Raw genomic sequence first — 22500 nt, forward strand, 5'->3', positions numbered from 1 at the left:
TGATCTAACTTAACCATCAAGATTGGGATCAGCTGTAATGGACTCCAATCCCAGTGGTTACATTAGGTTAGGTGCCATTGGGACTGGGGATCTACCAACTGGACTCTCAACAGATCGATTCATCAGCGTGTTCATCTTCATTTTCTTTTCAAGTTGTAAGCATTTTTTTACTGAGTCACAGAGTGGTATCTGGTACACTATGAGTGGTATCTGGTACACTATGAGTGGTGTCTGGTACACTATGAGTGGTATCTGGTACACTATGAGTGGTATCTGGTACACTATGAGTGGTATCTGGTACACTATGAGTGGTGTCTGGTACACTATGAGTGGTATCTGGTACACTGAGTGGTATCTGGTACACTATAAGTGGTATCTGGTACACTATGAGTGGTATCTGGTACACTGTAAGTGGTATCTGGTACACTATAAGTGGTATCTGGTACACTATGAGTGGTATCTGGTACACTATGAGTGGTATCTGGTACACTATGAGTGATATCTGGTACACTATGAGTGGTATCTGGTACACTATGAGTGGTATCTGGTACACTATGAGTGGTATCTGGCACACTATGAGTGGTATCTGGTACACTATGAGTGGTATCTGGTACACTGGTATCTGGTACACTGAGTGGTATCTGGTACACTGAGTGGTATCTGGTACACTATAAGTGGTATCTGGTACACTATGAGTGGTACTGGTCTGGTATAAGTGGTATCTGGTACACTAGTGGTAGTGGTATCTCTGGTATCTGGCACACTATGAGTGGTATCTGTACACTATGAGTGGTATCTACACTATGAGTGGTATCTGGTACACTATGAGTGGTATCTGGTACACTATGAGTGGTATCTGGTACACTATGAGTGGTATCTACACTATGAGTGGTATCTGGTACACTATGAGTGGTATGAGTGGTATCTGGTACACTATGAGTGGTATCTGGTACACTATGAGTGGTATCTGGTACACTATGAGTGGTATCTGGTACACTATGAGTGGTATCTGGTACACTATGAGTAGTATCTGGTACACTATAAGTGGTATCTGGTACACTATGAGTGGTATCTGGTACACTATGAGTGGTATCTGGCACACTATGAGTGGTATCTGGTACACTATGAGTGGTATCTGGCACACTATGAGTGGTATCTGGCACACTATGAGTGGTATCTGGCACACTATGAGTGGTATCTGGCACACTATGAGTGGTATCTGCTTCACTGACTGGTCCCTGGTACACACTACAACTATACACAACTCAATACTGTATAAAGTTACAGCCTCATCCCAACTCTTGTATTCCTTTATTTACTTTTAACTTGTTTATAAGAAATCCTCAATGATATTTACAATAAACAACAAAAACGTGACAATAGATGATTCTTCCCATGATGAAGTGAGACGAACATTATTTATTTTTGTGTGTCATGAGATGAGTCAGTAAAGTTGATCTCTGTGAAGCCCGGTAAGGACACCTTGGACAAGAGTACGGCTTCTCTCCTGTATGAGTACGAATGTGATTAACTAAAGTATTCTTTGTACTGGCACTATATGGACAATGAGGGCATATGAATGGCTTCTCTCCAGTGTGAGTGCGTATGTGTTTTGTCATACAGGCTTTCCTAAATGTGGAGTATAAACAGTAGGGACACTGATGCAGCTTGGTGACAGCTTGCCTCTCACGACTCTTCAAACCATCACTGTTCGGTTCCACCTGTCAGAAACGCCTAACTTAGTTATTGGCATCACTTATTAAAATACCTTTTCATAAATAACATACAAAAAAAAATACTGTATTTCCTCCCAGTGTGTGTGTGTGTGTGTGTGTGTGTGTGTGTGTGTGTGTGTGTGTGTGTGTGTGTGTGTGTGTGTACTCAAAATGTCCACAAACATGGAAAAAATCCTATTTATTTCCTTCACCATTATTATAAGGAAAGTTGTTCACTGAGAGGATTTACATTGCAAAAATAAAACTGAAATACTCTAAGGTAAAAAAATACAGTACGGTTACATGAAAAATCCACGACAAGAATATGATCAACGTGTTAACGGGTTAGTTCAACACACTCCTAATGATCAGATTGAAGGCCTTGTACTGTACTGGAGTTAAAATGTGCTTTGAAATGACACCGTAACTTTGAAGATCCCTCTAAATAACTCTGAATCTAGTCGCTAGATATGAAAATCATATGTCGAGATTCTAAAGATATTACTTGGAATAAACTCGTCAAAAAATATATCTCATCATAAAAATGGCCTCCGTACAAACTAGCATACATATAGTTTTAAACACTTTCCAACCAATTACCAAGTCAAATAAATAAAATATAAAATAAATAAATAAAATAAAACATGCCTCTGTTTAACCTAAAAGCCCTGAACAAAACTAACAGAGCTTTATTGATCACAGCCACCAACAATTTCCACAGTAAGTCACCACTGGTTTTAACGACAGAAGGAGGACTCTTGTATAATGGTTGGTAAATACGATAAACACCAAATGCTTATTGTTGAATACGTCATCCTGGGAACACCACTCAGACAAACTGCACTTGTACACTCCCACGAGCTGTATGTCCATTATATGTTGTGTAAGACCTTTCACATATCCCCAGCCTCTTCCCTAACTTCTTGGGAATTCTGAGGTTAGGTTAACAAAACGTTCTATTGAAAATTCTCTATGACAAGTTCTTCGCATGGTGTCCTTCATGGAAAGTGCAATCCTAGAGACCCACTTGTAAAGGCCTCTTGAAGTTTTTGAAAGATGACCGAGGCAAAAGTTGATTTTGCTTTGGTTAGTTAAAATTATATATTTTTATCACCGACTGCTAAAATTGGCAAATAATTACAAAGAGCCCTACAGTTCACAGAGGACTGAACCAACAAAAGCAACACACACGACAGTTGTTCTGCGCCAAACATCACCGCAGAAGCTTGCCGTAGCCTGTACCCAGGTGAGGAAAATATACATTTTTCTTGCTAACTAAACTTTAATTGGAATTGTGATTCAGATCTGTCAAGAGGAAGCTGTAATGATGTGTCCCAGATCTGTCCATGTCTTAGAAGCAAAATGTTCAACATCCTACAACTGTTGCCACTACAGCCTTCACCCTCCTAGCCCTCGGATAATATATGATACAGACATGCAAGTCAGTACTAGTTAATGTAAAGCAATTGGACATTTTTTTTATTACAGAAAAAGTAATAATGATAATGGAATAATATATTTAACGTTTGAATTTATTTCTCATAAATATCTAAGATGAAATCTATTAAGCACCAATGATGAAAATATGGGGATGATAAATTTAAGAGACTGATCATAAACATCTTCGCAGCAGCTGCCCCAACAAGTGCACACACACTATCAAACACAAGCATACTTTTACACACTCTCAAACACACACACACACACTTAAAAACATTCTCAAACACACACACAAATGATCAAACAATAACTAATAAAAATAGAACTATAAAAAATATACATTGTAATCAATAAAACATTGTTTAATAAGTGTTTTCCTCTAGTCTCCAGAAGCTGCACTTTCAAAATAAAATGTATTTTGCAACAAATAGTTACAGTACTGTACAATGTAGCATCATTGATTCAGTTTCTTGATGTTTACTGTTAGTTATAATGATAAAAAGATATTAATATTACAGGAAAATAAGCAAAATGGGTTTTACAACAATTAATTCTTTTGAGAGTAAATGTGAACATCACAGGTCCAAAATGTTATAAAACTTAGGAGTTAATGAATAAATTAACATTCTTAATATGAGTGATAATTATCTTTTATGAGTCAAAAGATGAGCCAATAAAGTTGACCTCTGTGAAGCCCGGTATGGACAGATGGAACAACCGTAAGGCTTCTCTCCTGTGTGAGTACGTATGTGGTTAATCATGGTTGTCTTTGTTCTAGCTCGATATGAACAATGTGGACATATGAATGGTTTCTCTCCAGTGTGGGTGCGTATATGCTCTGTCATACAGGCTTTCCTAAATGTGGAGTAAACACAGAAGGGACACCGATGCATCTTGTTGACAGCTTGCCTCCCGCTACTCTTCAAACCGTCACTGTTCGATTCCACCTGTCAGAAATGCCTAACTTAGTTACTGGCATCACTCATTAAAGAAAAATTTCAACACATGACTTACAAGAAAAAATAAATCATACAGTACTGTACTATCTGTAAACTAGAAGTGAGTATGCTCAAACTGCACCCAAAATATAACAGCTTTTTTTAAATTTAATTGTGATGTTATGCAACCTGCATACGTCTGTTTAAATGTACAGAATTAAAAAAATAGTATATCATTTGTGCCAACAAACTGTATAAATTCCACAATATGAAAAATAAAGTAAATTAAAATAAAATAATTAAATCTTAACTGTACTGCAAGTTAGTTTAACATGGTCTGGCCTCCAATGCAGTCTTAGTGACTTAGTTAAAATGGTCAAATTCGGATTTCACGAAAAAGGAAGACCTTCCGTGGTCAGTACAACACCAGCAGCACTTGGCTACATGTAATGTTGGATCAGCACCTTCTGAACACGAGTGACATGTGTTGAAAATCTGTTATGTGGTTTAATGAGAGGCAGTTTGGTGGTGGATGAGAGCGAGAACATGATCATAATCACCAAGTCTGTCAAGTACTGTATATCCCCCCAAAATATAAACATTAGCCTCATAGAAAATGTAAGTTTCAAATGTAAAATACTTGTTCTGCCAAGATCACTAATGATAATGAAAGGTGTGTTGGTACAGTTTAATATCTTTTGGCAAAGGAATACTGTACAAAGTTCTATAATGTCATTAAACATGTTGTTTTATGTTAATTATCTCGTTACTGCAGTGTACTTTTCTGTACCCGAGTCCTTCATAATGTTACTGTACCTTTGTACTTCCCAACTCTGATAAGAAATTTGAAAATCCAATTGACTCCCACATGTCTTCTACCAATCTTCCATCACTGAGGCATCTTTTGAATAACTTAAAAAACATACAAAATAAATCATAACATTCCCACCGTGCACGAGTACTGAACACACAAATTTGGAGAGTAAAATTAGCTTCTTTATTATCATCTTGGCAAGTTTGTACACATAGGTAATTCACAGGGGACTAACAACAGATTAAATGGAGTATAATAAAATTTACCCTCTCCACCAATGACTTAACATCTGTAACAACTTTTCCTAGGCAATGGACAAAATTAGCACCAATTATGCACTTAAAAGACCTGTGGAAACACTGCACAGTATTGCTAACTAATTTGTACCATTGATAAAAATTAAGTTATATTGCAAAATCCTAGAATATTACCCCTAAATTCACTCCCCCTCCTTTAATTTTTTTTTTTTTTACTTTCACTTGGTACATCTGAATGGAACCTACACTACATTCATGGTATATTGATGTTTGGGTTACTAGTTCCTGACCCATTAATATTGAGTCTTACTGGAACAGGGAACCTAATGGGCCCAGTCATAGGTGCCAGACGTCATAAGTGGCCCCAAACTTAATGGTAGGTTTATATCTGACATATTATATACTGTTAAGATCACCCTCATCCTTGTAATCCTCCCCCTCCTCACAAACCCAAGTGTCAAGTTGAGTTACTTTATATCTAATATTAAAGTACAGTACAATTCATAGTGACATTAATTTACTAAGAGATTACAGTTCTGTACTATACTGTAGGTGTGTGCTGAGTGAATATCACACAGTCAGTCCCACACCTTCAACAAGGTGTTTAATACTGTGCTGAAATTACCTGTAGTTTGTATTAATTTTCCCACTACAGTATATATACGTGTGTCAATATATTATGTCTTATGTATTTTCCAGTGTACAGTATCTTAAAATTTCATACCTGGAGTGTGCAGGTGTAACTGGACTACACACATACTGTGCTGTACTAAAATTCAATGGGCTACAATCTGGTAAATTGGAGATTGAAAAATCCATGGACTAGGCAGGATTTATTGCATCATAATTCATAAAGTACTACAGTACTGCTCTCATATAATCCATATGACAGCTGAGTCTGTGGTTTGACAAAAGCCACAGTTGTTGTGAACAACAAAGGCGCAACTGTGTGCTGCACAGGAATGTCACATAAAAAGGTTGCCCTCTTGAGTGTTCAATGCAGGCAATACCATAAAATGTAATACTACTTACAATAAAAACAAATACGTCATCTTGTTAAAACAACTAAATCTACAGTACTCAGACTGCATTTGCAACTAAATAAAGACAAACCAAACCAACATCATCATAATCACGGTTTTACAACCATTTTCCACACTTGCATGGGTTGGTGGCCGTGATTACCTGATGGCAGCGCTCCATACTGTGCAGCCTCTCCAACAGGTTAATGTCTCTAAAGTCTTTTCTTACAACCTCTACCCATATCATCCTTGGCCTACCTGGCTCTCTTTCTTTCCACATTTACTCATGTATCTCTTGGCCCAGTTGGTCTCCTCCATGCCCAAACCATCTCAGTCTACCTTCATGCAAAACCTCACCATTACTCTCAATACCCAGCAGCCTCATAGCTTTGAAGACTTGTCTCTCAGTGTAAGGCCTACATATCTTATCCTCTTTAACTACCCATGTTTTACTGCCACACTATATAACACTTCTTACAACAGCTGCATATAAAGGCAGCAGCTCCCTAAAATTCTTCAGGCATTTCTGACTCTTACAACTGAGCTACAGTAGCTTCAGCATTGATTATGTCATCCCGGTAACATAACTCATTGATGCAGTTCAGGGATATATCCCAAATGCCGAGTTCCTCCAGTCTCTCTCTAAGGCCACATGATTACCTGCACATACAGCACTATTAAAGTGAGCAACATTCCAGTCTATGATATGCACCGCTGCACCTCGTGTACCCACCTTCCACACTTACTGTATATTACTGAGTTGCTTCCAGCACCTTTCTTACAGACTGCAAGTAATGTGGGTGTGTTAGCATGTGAGACTTTAAACTTGACCGTTGAGCAGCACGGTAAGAACACATCTTACAGGCATACGGCCTCTCCCCCGTGTGTGTACGAATATGACTACGCAAAGTGTCTTTCACAGCAGACTTGTAGGGGCAGTGTGGGCAGCTATGTAGTGTTTTTCCCATGTGAGAACGAATATGCCTTCTTAGCAAGTCTTTTCTCAAAGAGAAATAAGGACAGTTGGGACACTGGTGTGGAGAGTTCAAACCCTGTCTTCTGATGTTCCTCATACCATCAGCGTTCGGTCCCACCTGCCGGAAACGCCTCATTTAATTACTGTCATCACGTATAATCAAAGCTGCCTCCACAAGGATACAGCTATAACATGAAAACTCTTCAAGTTCACTTATGAAAATTAAGTTTATTTGCTTTTAGATTATTCTTATTTATAATGGACAGACATCCAGTGTGTCATAAACAACTTCAGCTTGTACTGTATACATTATAACTGGTAACATCAAAATGCAACCCAACATCGCAGAAAGCACTGTTAATGCATAAATTAATAAAATATTTTGTAAACCACCATTGTGGAATATGCATCTACATAAAAATAAACAAATCATATCCTTTGTCTATCCAGAAAATATTGAACCGATTACTGAAATTTTCACTTTTTCCATAAATAATAAAAATATCACAAACAGCTTCCAATTTGTGTGGTGACTTACATATCATATTTAGTTATGCTGTTATAATTGTTTTTTGCTGTTATCAGTAATTCATTAAGTTTGCAACAACAATCCACTTCAATTATACCTATACATTATAATCCACTTCAGTTATACATTATCATCCACCTCACCCATCAATCTCATCCAATTCCTTATCCATTATAATCCAGTTAAGAATTACAACTTGAATATGACCCATTTTAGACAAGTCTCTCCTCCACTATCCTCTAAACTACATTTTCATTAATTCCATCTTGACTTTAACTTATCAAAGACAATATACCTAAATTATCTATCTTCTGTCCACCAAACACAATATCGTAAAGTTTTGTGGTATTTATTACATCTTAAGTCATATTGTCACCTTTAGTGCTGCTCCATCTTTAATGTACCAGTCAAAAATCAAAAGCTCGCCGACAATCCTCCACCAGCACCAAGCCATCGTTCACAAAAAAAAAAAAAAAACAGCGCTCTTTCCGCCAATACTGACCTGCAGTAGTCACAAAAAGATGTTGAAAAGAGCGTCACCTATGCTTATGAACAGAGCGACATTATGCTGGAGGGGGACTTTTGCCGAACTTTTTATTTAGACTGTACCTGTATTGTATTTCCATTACTGTATTCTACTTCAACAAATTACACCACCATAATAGCAATAATATCCAGACTTCTGTACCGCAGTAATGGTGCTCTAATGATAACCAGCACACTGACTCGGCTACCGGTAAAGGTAACGCCACGAGGAACGGTGATACACGAACACGTGGTCTGTCCCGAGACCGAGTGGTGCACAACCTTGTTAGTAATACACACAAGTAAAGGGTTATAATCACTTTATTACCTCAGTGAGTCCTCATCAGCCTACAAACCATGCATTTCACAAGCAAGATGTTCAACATGCACTTGTTCACTGCTAATGCATTTGTTCATATATAAATTTATCTAAATATCAAATAAAATATATATACAATGTAATTATTAGCCTCTTAATACTGTATTGAATAACCAAAACAAATTGTATATCACTCTGTATAAAAAAAAAACTTACTTGGCCACCAGAGGGCTACAAACAACCTAAAAATTTGTGAAGAAAATTATATGACTGGCTAGTTTATACATGTTTGTGCAAAGAAAACATCACAGTTACCTTTTGGGACTGGCAATAATTGCATATTTAATACTTCAGGTACTTGAAAAATAATAAGTGCATATATACATAAATAGCTTCAATGGCATAAATGTCTCTTTTTAATAACTTCTTAAAAACAAAAAATATTTCGTATATTTTCTCCCTATATTTTTTTTCCAGTCACCGCTATTTTGTCAAACCTTACTGGAAACTGATCCACCATAGGTTCTCCCCACTGTGGCATTCTCAGCAACCATTACAATTTTTATAAATCAATTGGTTACTGGTTACCGAGAGAATCGACCTGCCGTCGTACTGAACAGCTTAAAGAAAATATTGGCTAATATTTTTTACCGAAGTAGCAGTGTGACCCATTGAACAATTAGTAACCAATTAACTGAGAACTTAATGGTGCCTGAGAGTGCTGACTGTCGGCAGAGCCTAGCCAACAGGTTTACTCTTGGCCTAGTATATTAGAAAGTAATGAATGTAATCCTTTAAAACAGAGAAGAATGGGACTTTTTATATAAAGGCACTTTCTTAACTCTTGATAGCTGCAGAATGTTCAACTTCATGAATAACCTAATTCACTGTGCGTCAATGTGGCCGCTACATCATTACATCATTCAACCCTTTAACCAGAAAATGATAAAATTAATGAAAATTCGTAAAACAAAATTGGTGGGGGGGGTGTCCCAGGTAAAATTTATTTGCAGTGAAATCTCCATATGACGGACTTCTCTCTCCATATAATCAGTCAGATGAGGGTTCACATGTAATGGACCCTTGATATAACAGCCTTTCATCTCTATAGTTCATTAGATAGAGGTATCACAACGGACCCTCAATATAACGGACTTTCTTCTCCATATAATCCATTAAATAGAGGTTTCACTGTCATCTAGTTTCATATCACTTGATCAACTTTGGTAGACTAAAGCAAAATAAATGAATGGGTAGTTATTAAACACTCACAATAACATGGAAAACTGATAAAAAATATTTGTCTTTTAGTGTGGGTTTGATGTCCATAAACCAGCTGTTATATTCTGTACTGCACTGTATATCTGCACTTGAGAGTCAAGGAAGTTGGAGATGAGACAAAACTAAATTACAAAGTAGTTAACAACGGTGACAGAATTAATTAAGTACTTTAATATATAACTTTTTTTAAACAATTGCATAAACTTCTAATGACTCAAGTTTTGTGTGTCAGCAAGTGACTCAATAATGCTGACCTTTGAGCCGCACGATAAGGACACAGTGAGCAAGAGAATGGTTTTTCTCCTGTGTGAATACGAATATGGTTGTTCATTGTATATCTTGTAGAAGATCGGTACGGGCAATGAGGGCAGGTAAATGGCTTTTCTCCAGTGTGTGTACGAATATGCTTTGTCATGCCGTGTTTCCTAACTGTGGCATATGAACAGTAGGGACACTGATGCATCGTGCCGACCGCTTCTCTCCTGCTAAACCTCGAACCACCTTTGTTCGGTCCCACCTGTCGGAGAGCCTATCTTAGTTATTGTCATTTCAAAACATTGTTTTTTATTATTGATAATTTGTGAATATTAATTTTTCTGAAATAATATGCATAAAGTGTTGACAGGAAATGGACTCAAAATGCCTTTATAATCAATCATTTGAAATATCTATACAGTACTGTATTATTTATTTACAAGAAAATTGCTACAAATGACAAGTTGGTGTACATTGTTAGTGAAACACACTGAGCACAGAGCATGTCTGGTAGTGTACATTATCTGACCCAGGTGGCTGTCACCACAAGGAAGAGATAGTATCTGATGTTCCTGTCATGGTATAAATAATGTCCATAACTCAACAGCAAATTCAAATAAAAACTTGCACCCAAAATAATTCTGTTTGATATTAGTCTCCATCGAAGAACACAAGGAGGTGGAGAGACCGGTCTGTTTCAAGCACTGAACTAAACAAATAACTTCACCAGACAATGACGACAATACTGATGCCTGGATGGTGACAACACCTTTTAATCTGCATCACAAAGATGACCTATATTAATGTACTTTCTGCTGTTCTTGTCAGAATATTAATAATTTTGATTCAATGATAAATATAAACAAAACTTCAATCACTAAGAGTTTTGGGTGGTGGTGTGTACACAGAATGGGTCCCTGAAAACTGAGAGGTAGAGGGTAGTGCTGACCACATTGCCCCCAAGCATAGCCCATAATGGACACTAGAGTTTAAAAGAGACCTTCAGAGGAGTGGTCAAATCTCCTACTTTACTCATGTTCACACACACACGGGCATGAAAGCATCTATTTACTCTTTAAAAGTATGAAAGCTTTAGTTAACAGCAATTTTACTTCCTTCATGTATAACAAACAACAAGACTGATTACCTGTACAGTATGTTTACTTCCATCTTATGATCTCAATACTTTGCCATATAATTTAATTACTGATGTTTAATTCTTAAAATGACAACAACAAAAATTTATTTATATTTAGGCCTTTTAGTTACCCATCTTTATTATTGGTGTAAAGTGCATTAAATATACTTAAAATTAAATATTCCTTTTGTCCTTTGAATAACCACTTTCAAAACTATCTTTAGGGATTAAGTCAAGGGGACAGCTTCACCCTAACCAGGTTAAAGTCTCCCCGAGGCATCATCAATAGCGGCCCCTGTCAGTACAGTAAGGGAGTGTCCAATGATCATTCCACTTTTCCTCATTTTAAAAGATAGGGAGGACAAATTACTTCATGAGAGGTAAATATAATGATGTGCACAACTGGCCAAGACAAGTGGCCATCTAATGAGTGAAAAATTGGTGAAGGTAATTAATAATTATCTTGTAAGTATAATTGAAAGTTCCATGAAAAGTGAAAATATTTCCTCAGTTCTCTATGGCATCAATGATTTTGGGATCTTCACTAACATTGTAATCTCTGCTTCTCTAAACATTCAAAAGTCAAGTATTTGATGAACATGAGTGACATCAAGGCAATGAACGTAACCAGTGTAAATAAAGAATATAGATTAAAAAAAATGGGTAAGGGAACGTGGTTTACAGTTTTCTTGCGAGTCATGTTCTGTGTGTTAGCATGTGAGTCAATAACGTGGACCTCTGGGCAGCACGGTAAGGACACACAGAACAGGAGTAAGGTTTTTCTCCTGTGTGAATACGTATGTGGTTTATCATGGCATATTTTGTTGAAGACCGATAAGGGCAATGCGAGCAGGTAAATGGTTTCTCTCCAGTATGGATACGAATGTGTTTTGTCATAACGGCTTTCTTAACGGAGGAATACGCGCAGTAGGGGCACTGGTGCACCTTGACGACAGCTTCTCTCCCGCTAATCTTCGAACCGTGTATGTTCAGTCTCACCTGTCGAAAATGCCCATCTTCATTAATCTTGTCACTGAATTCACAGGTAATTCTTACAAAAGATGTTCAGAAGTAACACTAAATTAACACTTAAGCACTTCTTATACAGTACACACTAATTTTTCATTCAGATTAGCTTCAATTCACCATTTTATGACGATCAAATTTGTAAAAAAAATATATGATCGTTTCTTTACTATTACAGAGTGCGAGATAATACACGGTCTCAGAAAAATGTAAACAAACTGCCTTACTGAATGTGTGTGGCGATCACGTGAATGCTTCAATTACAAAGGCAACATTGTCCTCACTTGTCGACGTGTCAGGACGACAATGTTGCCGTTGATATACGAACATTTACGCAACCTCCACAAACATCTGTAAAGGAATGTATGCATGTATATACTCTCCCCCGAGACAACCTGTACATTAATGCCTCCATAAGAACAACCCAAACATCACAACACTACACCTCATAGCTTCCAGTTCTGGGTAGAGGGGAGGAGAGAAAAACAAAAAACAATAAGACTCACGGTGACCCTATGATGTATGCAGATAAACATAATTTTATTGGTGTTTGGTGCTTTCTTACTTTGCGTCTCCAATAAAGTACGTAAATGGTAAACAACAAATGATCTAGATTAACCGAGAGAACACGTCTGAACACCCAAATACCCGAGGAGTGAGTATGGTATTTCCTGGTGCACGATATGAGAGCCATTTACCGTACAGCAGCCATTTTAAGTTAATATTTACGGAAAATTTATGATTATTTTAAAAGTACCTGTACCCCCTATAGCAGCCATCTTCCGTTAAACGTGAAAAATGAACACACTGGTATGACATTAACTTTCACGAAGAGTTACATTACAGTATCTTGTTTACATTGTGGTGCTACAGTACCCCAGTCACACCACTTTTTTTTAAGGCCGAGTTTTTCTTATAACTACAGTATATACGGTTTCCTTTCATTGTTTCCAACTCTACCATTTACACTGGACACCCAGCTGATATATGAAACACTACATATAAAATAGTTTCTCCATTGTATTGCTTAAACTTCAATGCTTCCCTCCCTCAGACCCTCCAGGTGTTGGCAGGTGTGTGTGTATCAGTCACCTTCAAGTGTAAACGCATTCACAAATTAATGACGTAGAACTCCTGTATAAAGAATAATATGGTTACCTCTTAAGTAAAAGTTACAAAATAAAAAGGAGTACCAGTACTGTATTGGTTGAAAAAGTGTGGCAAAGTATTGCAGTATGTGAATGAGCAAATTTGTCCAAACTTTTATACCTCGTACGCACACACAAAACTCTGATAAAACACGCAAACTGTTCTCTTCTATAAATCAGATGTGGCACACTCAACAGTAATGGCCACTTGTATGCTTAAACTTCTGACCATAAAATCAGATTCATAATTTCAAACTAAATAACAATCCCAGAACAACCTGACAATCCCCCGTCCCAATATTCCTGTGGTTAAAGACTTTACCAAACACATCACAGGTACACACCGCCATCGATGTTGATGTATACCTGTAGTAGTTCTTAAATGGACACTTTGCTGCTGTTAGTGTGCTAAGTCTGGCATTGGTGTGTTCAGTCTGCCGTTAGGTACAGGAGAATATCACTTGTAAGAAAAGGCAGCTGAGGCCACATTTCTATAAAGTTTGTTAGTTAGAATGATGTGAGTAACTACAACCAAGGAATTCACAAAAAGCTACAGGTATAACATGTATGTACATATTACACTGTACAGTACTGTGTGTAAAGCCCCAGTCAAAAAACAGGTTGTGTTACATAAAAGATGCTGAACTTTCACACTGTTACTGGGACCCCGAGTGTCACGGCAGACAGTTAAGTCTCACGGTACTTAACAAAAGGTTACTCAAGTACACAAGCTCCATCTTGGGTGACAAAAAAAAATATATTTATATCTTCTCCCACAGACTTGGTCATCCAGATATGTATATTTCATTTCAATTAACAGGTTACTAATGTACAAAATCACAGTCAGTGTATGACAACATAAATCATTAGACAAACACACACAAAGTAAAATAACAGACCATGAATCCACCCATGGAATAAACTCGACACAAAAACCTAACAAAATATAACCATTTACTTTTTAACAACTTTAAACTCCCTTATGATGTTTGGTGAGTCAGTAAGTGGCCCTTTAAGGTCGACCTCTGGGAAGCACGATACGGGCAGAGAGAACAAGAATAGGGCTTTTCCCCAGTGTGGATCCGAACGTGATTGTTCATTGTACTCTTAGTGCAAGAACGAAATGGACAGTGTGGACAAGTAAATGGCTTTTCTCCGGTGTGAGTACGTATATGCTTGGTCATGTGATCTTTCCTAACAGTGGAATATGTACAGTAGGGGCACTGATGCACCTTCCCGACGGCTCCTCGTCCGCTATTCCGCGGACCGTCACTGTTCAGTCCCACCTGTTGGGAATGCCTATCTTAATTAATCTTGTCAAAACCAAACTTACGATTTCGAAATTATATATATTGTACTTGTCTCTTTACTTCTTCAGACTAAAACATATATGTCTAAGAGAAGAGAAAATGGCAAGACTTAAGAGAAATTTTAATTAATGCCACGGGTAATATCTTAAAACACTTCCTTAATCAGTCAATAACTTTTTATATTCCACTTCTCAAAAGTTTCAAAAAGACTCAAAGATCAATCCCTTACTTTACCAAATTCTCTCATAAAATCAAATATACTGTACACAACTCAAGAACACAGTAATTAAAAAATACACACCACCCAATAACAAGCATTACGTTTGGTTCAACACCGCCGACCACCACAACTAAGCAGTAGAGTAGCAGCATTACAGAAACGCACAGTGTAAAGTGATATCATGTAAAACGAGGAGTTAATTTCATTAAATATTTCTCAACAACTCAAAATCCAAAGTACTGAAATTCATAGGAAAAAAATAGACATTTCAGGATTTTACAAAAGAAAACCAACAAATTATAGTTGTTTCACTTTATATTCACTCTTCCTCAAACATGATGAAAACTATACTTCTTTTCCCAGTCAGTTTTCATTTTCCCCACACCTGATAGGACAGCAATATTCCACAGACCTTACAAAGAAATTCTCATCAAATATAAAATGTACAAGAATTCACATTGCTTTGAATAACTTACACCTGAGACATAATATACTGTACATGATCCTTATCCCCACACACACAATAACATCAATAACGTGTAGAGAGAGTTCTACACACACTGGACTTTCTGTTAACTCTGCTTCTCCATAACGGGACTAAGGATTTGGGGGGAAGCCAACCGTAGTCTTGATCTGGAACTATTTGTAACCTTGTGGCAACGTCGCCGTGGTTCACCCATTCTGATGACTCAACATACAGTATACACTGTGCCAAAGACGTTCAGAATAACGTGGTTGATGAGGTATATGATAATACTGTACAGGAAATCTGTTCTGTACACAACATTCGTAATTTTTTGGGGGGAATGTTTCAGGATCATGTGAAGATTTGACCCTCCAGTTTATTTCACCAGATAATTCAACATCCTAAAACTACCTGGAGGGAGGTTAGGTTAGGGTGGTTAATCTTAAGGTGAAATGTACAGGGGGGTTGGGCTAATTTTCAAGAGATCCACTTTTCAGTATCACAACATATGAAGAACTGTTCCAATTATCAGAAATATAGCCTCTTCACGACAGGGATGCCACTTTCAATATTTCAAGTAATGCCAGATGATTTTATTCAACAGAGGAATAAAGATAACTTGCAAGGGGAGACATCAAGAGAAATATCATCAACATGTATAGTGCATTATAGTATTTCATAGGTTCACTCATTATGAAGCGAAAAACTTTATGCAGATTCCTCAATGGCATCTGCCTCTCTAACCAGGAGTGATTGAGAACTCTGATATAAACACAAACAAGAATGAGACAGACAGACACAAGACCTGGAGTTACGTACATACATGAGCGTTTCAAATCTGGCTACTAACCAACAAGTATTATTAAAGAGAATGATGAATGTTGCGAAGACTGTCGAGGATGAGATGAAACTAGAGAATCAATCCATCTTAATGACCTTGGGTGCTCCATAGGAATAGATAATATGCTTCATTTAATATTAATCATCAGTTCTTTTGTTTAACTCGTTATAAAATAGTAAATACAAGGGTTTCCTTGCCAGTATCATATATATTCTATTAAATTATACACTTATTTACTGAATCAATAAACTGTTATTATATTCTAAAAGATTTATATAAACCAATATCTATTCCCAGGCAGTCACAGACAAGAACGGAGGAAGACAAAAAATTCTCATTACTGAAATTCATCCAATTTTGAAGATTGCTATCTACAGTAAATGCATTACTTGTCAAAAGATGTGATGGTGGAGAGTGAGTGTTTCAAGTGACCACAAGACAACACAAGAAAGTTTCAGGGCCTCTTTGACTTAGAGGATTGTAAAGCTAAAAAGGTCCATGCTTCTAAGACATTACATAAACCAATGCCTTAGTTCTAACTACATCTTCAAACCACAATAAGCAACAACCACCTGAGCATGAAACAACTGGAATGTGAGCCCCATCAACCACTATGAACAGAAAGTCATCATACAAATACTGTAACACGATCAAACTTTTCTTTTTATTTTCAAAGGACTGGATGACAATACTTCAGTACTTGTCAGTATACAGACTGACTGTAACCTGTACTGTAATGATTCATTCCTAGTATAAACTGTTTTATTGAGATTCCCATTCTACTTAATACTGTTTAACTATCTCTTCATTTAGGGAAGACAACCTGGCGGCCTAAATGACAAGATACAAAGTACTGTACTGTATACACACTGGGTCGATGCCATTCACCGAGTAAGAGAGTAATCCTGTTAAAGGCTGATGTAGCTCACCCATATGACCCACTTAGTGGTGCCACAGCTTGAAGATTTTCAGTCTTTATATCACCATTTATTGTCACAAGAAAACTATAGATGTAAAAAAATTCCAGCCTACTGACTAAATTTTGGAATGTGTAATATGTTATTTTTCCCCATAATTATTACAACTACTTTAAATATTATTACTATAAAAAAATACCTACAGGCCCTAATATTTGGAATGTTACCAACAGAGAAACCCAACACCTATTAACACAGCACAGACATCTTTACTTGTGGCTCAAACACTGCAGGGATGACCCCCACAGTACAGGACAGTGTTTCATCACCCGACAACATCAGGACTTCTAAAACTGACAACTACCTGACACTCTTACCCACCTAAATTTACCAATGGTCCTCTGTGAACTACGAGACCTTCAACCCCTCACCACCCACCATCATTGAGAATCATCCTGTGTTTACTACCAAGTACCACCTGAGATAGAATACTTTAAAAGCTCCTGCTGTACACATTTTCAAATTAGGATATTCACAAGTGTACAGTTTAGTAGTCTAGTACATCCAGAGGTAACAGCCAAATTTGATTCTCAGTTGTCGCTTGGCACATGACTGTCTCCTGGACATTGTTAACACTGATCCCTCATAACCTGTACTAATGTTACTTAAAACAAATGACATTCCAAATGGGATGTTTTATGAGTAAAAACATGTTCACTATAAATTCATGAGCCATAAATATCAATGACTATACAGAAGACCAGTAGAAAATGGTCCAAATTATATATATGATAGAAACATTAAAGATTTAGTGATTTACTGAACCCTGATGTTTCATTATGTGATAACGCAAAGTTGCTTTATGAGAAGCTCGAAATGAGCACAAAGGACAAAAGTAAGGCTTTTCTCCAGTGTGAATTCGGATGTGACTAGTGAGAGAACTTTTAGTGCTCGAGCAAAAAGAGCAGTGTGGGCAAGTGTATGGCTTCTCTCCAGTATGAATACGAACGTGTTGTCTCATGTTATCTTTTGAGGCAGCACTATAGCCACAAAACTGACATATGTACGGTTTCTCCCCAGTGTGGGTGCGAATATGTTTTGGCAAATGGTCTTTCCTGCCCGTGGAATATGAACAGTAGGGACACTGATGTAACTTGATGCCGGCGCCTCTCCCAGTGTTCTTCGAACCACCACTGTTCAGTCCCACCTGTCGGAACGCCTCTCTTTAATTAATTTTGCCACTAAAAATTATCAGCCCTAAATCAATTTTGAACTAAGCAATGATACATAAATCCATCATTATTATCAACTGAAGAGCATTTTTACTCTATTTATAACACAATAATAAAGAACACACAATAAGTTGATTCTCATCCTTCAAACAGCATTTCTTCTGATGAAAAGAAATAAAGTTCCAATGAAAACGTAACTGCACATACGAGCTTGGTCTTACAGACACTACCTTCATGACCTAATCCCACACACCTGAACAACATTATCACCATCAAGACGATACATTTTACCCCTACTCGTCATGCTTGTCAACACATCCCAACATTTTTAAACAGTTATCAAACTACCAATCTTCTAACACAAAAAAACACAACCACGCCACTATGCCTGAGAAAACACTTTGACTCTTCAAGGATACAATGTGGTGGTGGAGGGGATGGGTGCCACAGGAGACAGGAATTAATAAAATTTTCCCAAAACAAAAATAAGAAATAATGGCAGGGACTCGTGGAACTTTAAAAAAATAGAAACTAAAAATGAGAAACAGGATAAGATCTGGTTGAACAGAAGGCATGAAGCCAATCTACATAGAGGAATACAAGAAACCTAATAACTCTGACGGATACAGTATCACCTTCCATATCTTTAATTACAATTTCTTTACACCTCTCCCATGCCTTCCCAAGGGGTGAATCAAGGAACATACAAAAGAAAAAAAATTATAAAGCAGAAACAGTAAAGAAGAGTGAGGCAAGACAGGTGTATAGAGAAACAGGAAAGAAAAACCTTAGTGACAGTAGTGAATGTTGATTTATGTAAGTGTTGACCAGGTGTATGGTTTATAGCCCAAGAGCAGAAGATACAGCTGGGAAAGAGTGAGGAATAATGTGCTGGCATGTCAATGAGGCCTAGTTGTAACGAAGTTCACACGGGGAAAAACCTCCAATGGGGGCACAGTTTTCATAGGTCATCTTTCTTTATTTAAAAAATAAATTAGTAATAATAATAAAAAGAACATCTGCCAAGATACAGACACTACTAAATCATCAAATACAGCTTAAGTGTATCAGATCTCCCTAAATGATTTGTTACAAAATAATAACAACAATTTGAGAACACAATAAAGATAATGTTGTAGTGAAATAAACAAAACCACTTGGTATGGTCAAATATAAACACTTGCAGATTAGATACAGTAATAATGGGGCTCACACCAAGTCACAACAGCAACGGATGCCGAATGTTGGACGTTTCGGCCAGGATGGTTAGAACCTGACCTAACCTAACCAAGGCCCGAATGTTTGCTCACCACGAGAACCAGCACCCTGAGCACCATGTCACACTTATAATTCCTCTTCTCACATTCACTCCACTATAATACTGTAACCACTAACAGGAAGACAAGTCTTTTCTTAAATAATTTAATTAAAAGTTAGCTTCAAAGGTTGATGCTTCACCATGTGTAAATGCAGTGCTGACCTGTGGGCGGCACGGTACGGGCAGATCCAACAAGAATAAGGTTTCTCTCCCGTGTGAATTCGATTATGTTGCCTAAGGTTATCTTTTGATGATGCACTGTAAGTACAATGAGGGCAGGTAAATGGTTTCTCCCCGGTGTGAGTACGTATATGTTTTGTCACGTGGTCTTTTCTAACAGTGGAATATGCACAGTAGGGACACTGGTGCACCTTGCCGAGGAGTCCTCTCCAGCTATTCCTCGAACCATCACTGTTCAGTCCCACCTGTCGGGAACGCCTATCTTAATTAATGTCATTTTAGAGAATCACTTAACAAATTAATAAATAATAATGTAAATAAAATTATATTAAAAAAATAAACACGGAACTGTAATACAGGTACTGTACTACACTCATTTGGTACATCTCTTCAGCTTTCAGTACTGTAGCTATACAGGTATTTTTAAATTTCCATTGAAAAACTTTTCCCCTCTTTCCTAGGAAATTACAGTAATTTTAAAATCGCAGTCTTTGGCCTCATCACAGATCATCAAGCTCCTCTTAATTCACAGTTTATAGGTTGGTAAAACTGTACACAATAACCTCATAGACAACAATATTCCCCAGTTATCGTCTTGCTTATGGGTAATAAACATTACTATACGTGTAGTCCAGTTTTGTGAAGTTAACTGTAACAACTTTGGTTTACTTCATTGCTAATGGTATCTCTGTCCTGTCTATTAAAAATTCAATAAACATTACTACAGTTCATAGTGATTGTATGTTTATTTTGTACTACTGTAACACTTCAACTGATTTAGTTGTACGGTACTGTACATTACAGGCAGCCATCTAATCAACACATTTATTCACACACAACCAATCTGTTAATTCTCATTCTCTCATTTAATCAACTGCATAAAACGTGGGTGGTATGTTTAGTTCAGTTTCATTCTATATTAATGTTTTTGTCACATTTCTTTAAAAACTACAAGTGTTGCTCAATAGGTAATGAGAGTTGACCCTGAACTGGACTCCTTATTGCTACAAGAATAAGCTTGAAAAAGACACAGGAAAAAGCACTGGATCCTGTTGACTTCACAGTGCACTCATGATCAAACTATCACAGTGTGGCTAATAAAGTATAATGACAGTGCAATAAAACCAAGAAACTCAACACATTACCCAAGCACACACAGAGCACTTCAAGATCATGTTATGTTTAGTGCAAGTCTTTCTGGCTGGTGGAGTATTGAGCACCTGGGGAGTAAGTCCAGGATCTTATACAAGCTACAGTTTAGTTCATAGGACTGAGAAAGTGGTGCATCTCATCCTGTCCAATGAAAAATAAATTCTTTGTGACCAATAAGTACCAAGAGGACCAAACCAGTCAGGATTTTAGTCTCCCAGTGACATATGAGACTAAGTGACAAGTAAGAGCCCTACAGTAGGCCCAGTCAGGTCGTGCATGTCAATAAAAGGTTGATGCCTCAGAGATAACCTCAGTCTCCTAGGCTGTCAAAGTGATTGCTCTGCTCTCATCAATGTAAACAATACACCCTTCCAATTATAGCACCCTCCTCGAATTCACTAAAAGAGAATCTCAGAATAGCACTTCAGATTAAGTGCAAAATGCTGTGTCCAGTCTGACAATATATGAACTAAAATCCAGTGGAACACCAGGCATCTCAATCCAGCCATGATTTGTGAGGCAAGTAATCAGATTTCATTACGCTCGAAGTTCTTCTCATGAGCTCCCCGGACCCATTATGTTACACGAGTACTGTATCAACAGGCCAACAATATCAGTCATGGGTCAATTTTGTTTCCACATAATGCAATGTGGTAAAACAAATAAATACTTCCCCAAAAGAATCCACGTCACCCTAGACCCTGGGCACATTATACTAAAGAAATATACACAATAGTGAGTACAGTAAGTATATATACAAAAGTTGGTATACATTTCTTCTTCCCATCTATGTGAAACATAGCATGGAATAAGTTAAGTTCTTGGAGGCACTAGTATGACTTTCACTTCAGCTCAAATCAAACTTTCAAATTTGATTCTAAGTAAATCTAACATAATTTACCATTTCTAGTTGGGTATGTAACTTTAAAGAAACAATGCTCATCTATCTAAAATCTTCACTTCTCAACCACTGCTGTATGAACTGGACCAAGATAAAATCACACACATGTTAACTAAAGCAACATACACTTAGCACCTGCCACACAGACACACAGTACCATATAGACATGTTAATGATAATAATAAGACAAATTACTTGACTTCTTTATTTCTATCCTGCTATTTATGATGTTTTAACATGTGAAACTGCAGAGCATATCTATGAGAAGCCCGATATGAACACAGAGAACATGAGTAAGGTTTCTCTCCTGTATGGATACGAATATGGTTATTTAGAGTATTTTTTGTACCAGAACGATAAGGACAATGTGGACAAAAGTATGGTTTCTCTCCAGTATGTGTTCGAATGTGCTTTGTCATGTGGTCTTTCCTATCTGAGGAATATACACAGAAGGGACACTGATGCAACTTGCCGATGACTCCACGCCCGCTAAGCCTCGTACCATCACTGTTCAGTCCCACCTGTCGGGAACGCCTATCTTTAATTATTGTCATCACTCAAAGTTAAAAGTATCTTCAAC

General features: G+C 37.3%; 1 protein-coding gene across 32 annotated transcripts in view; it reads right to left on the reverse strand.

The window, feature by feature from the left end:
• LOC121862141 (hypermethylated in cancer 2 protein-like) overlaps positions 1-22500 on the reverse strand; it is a 106966-nt gene that overhangs the window by 65651 nt on the left and 18815 nt on the right. The window contains exon 6 of one of the 32 annotated variants that reach the window (XM_042360199.1): positions 920-1721. The exons of 23 other annotated variants lie outside the window; for them this stretch is intronic. In XM_042360199.1, coding sequence (XP_042216133.1) covers positions 1416-1721 — 306 coding nt within the window. In that variant the 3' untranslated portion in view covers positions 920-1415. 8 more of the 32 variants (XM_042360203.1, XM_042360183.1, XM_042360205.1 and 5 more) reach the window with 8 other exon arrangements.

This window comes from Homarus americanus, unplaced genomic scaffold (genome assembly GCF_018991925.1).
Source record: "Homarus americanus isolate GMGI-L3 unplaced genomic scaffold, GMGI_Hamer_2.0 scaffold25013, whole genome shotgun sequence".
NCBI lineage: Eukaryota > Metazoa > Arthropoda > Malacostraca > Decapoda > Nephropidae > Homarus > Homarus americanus.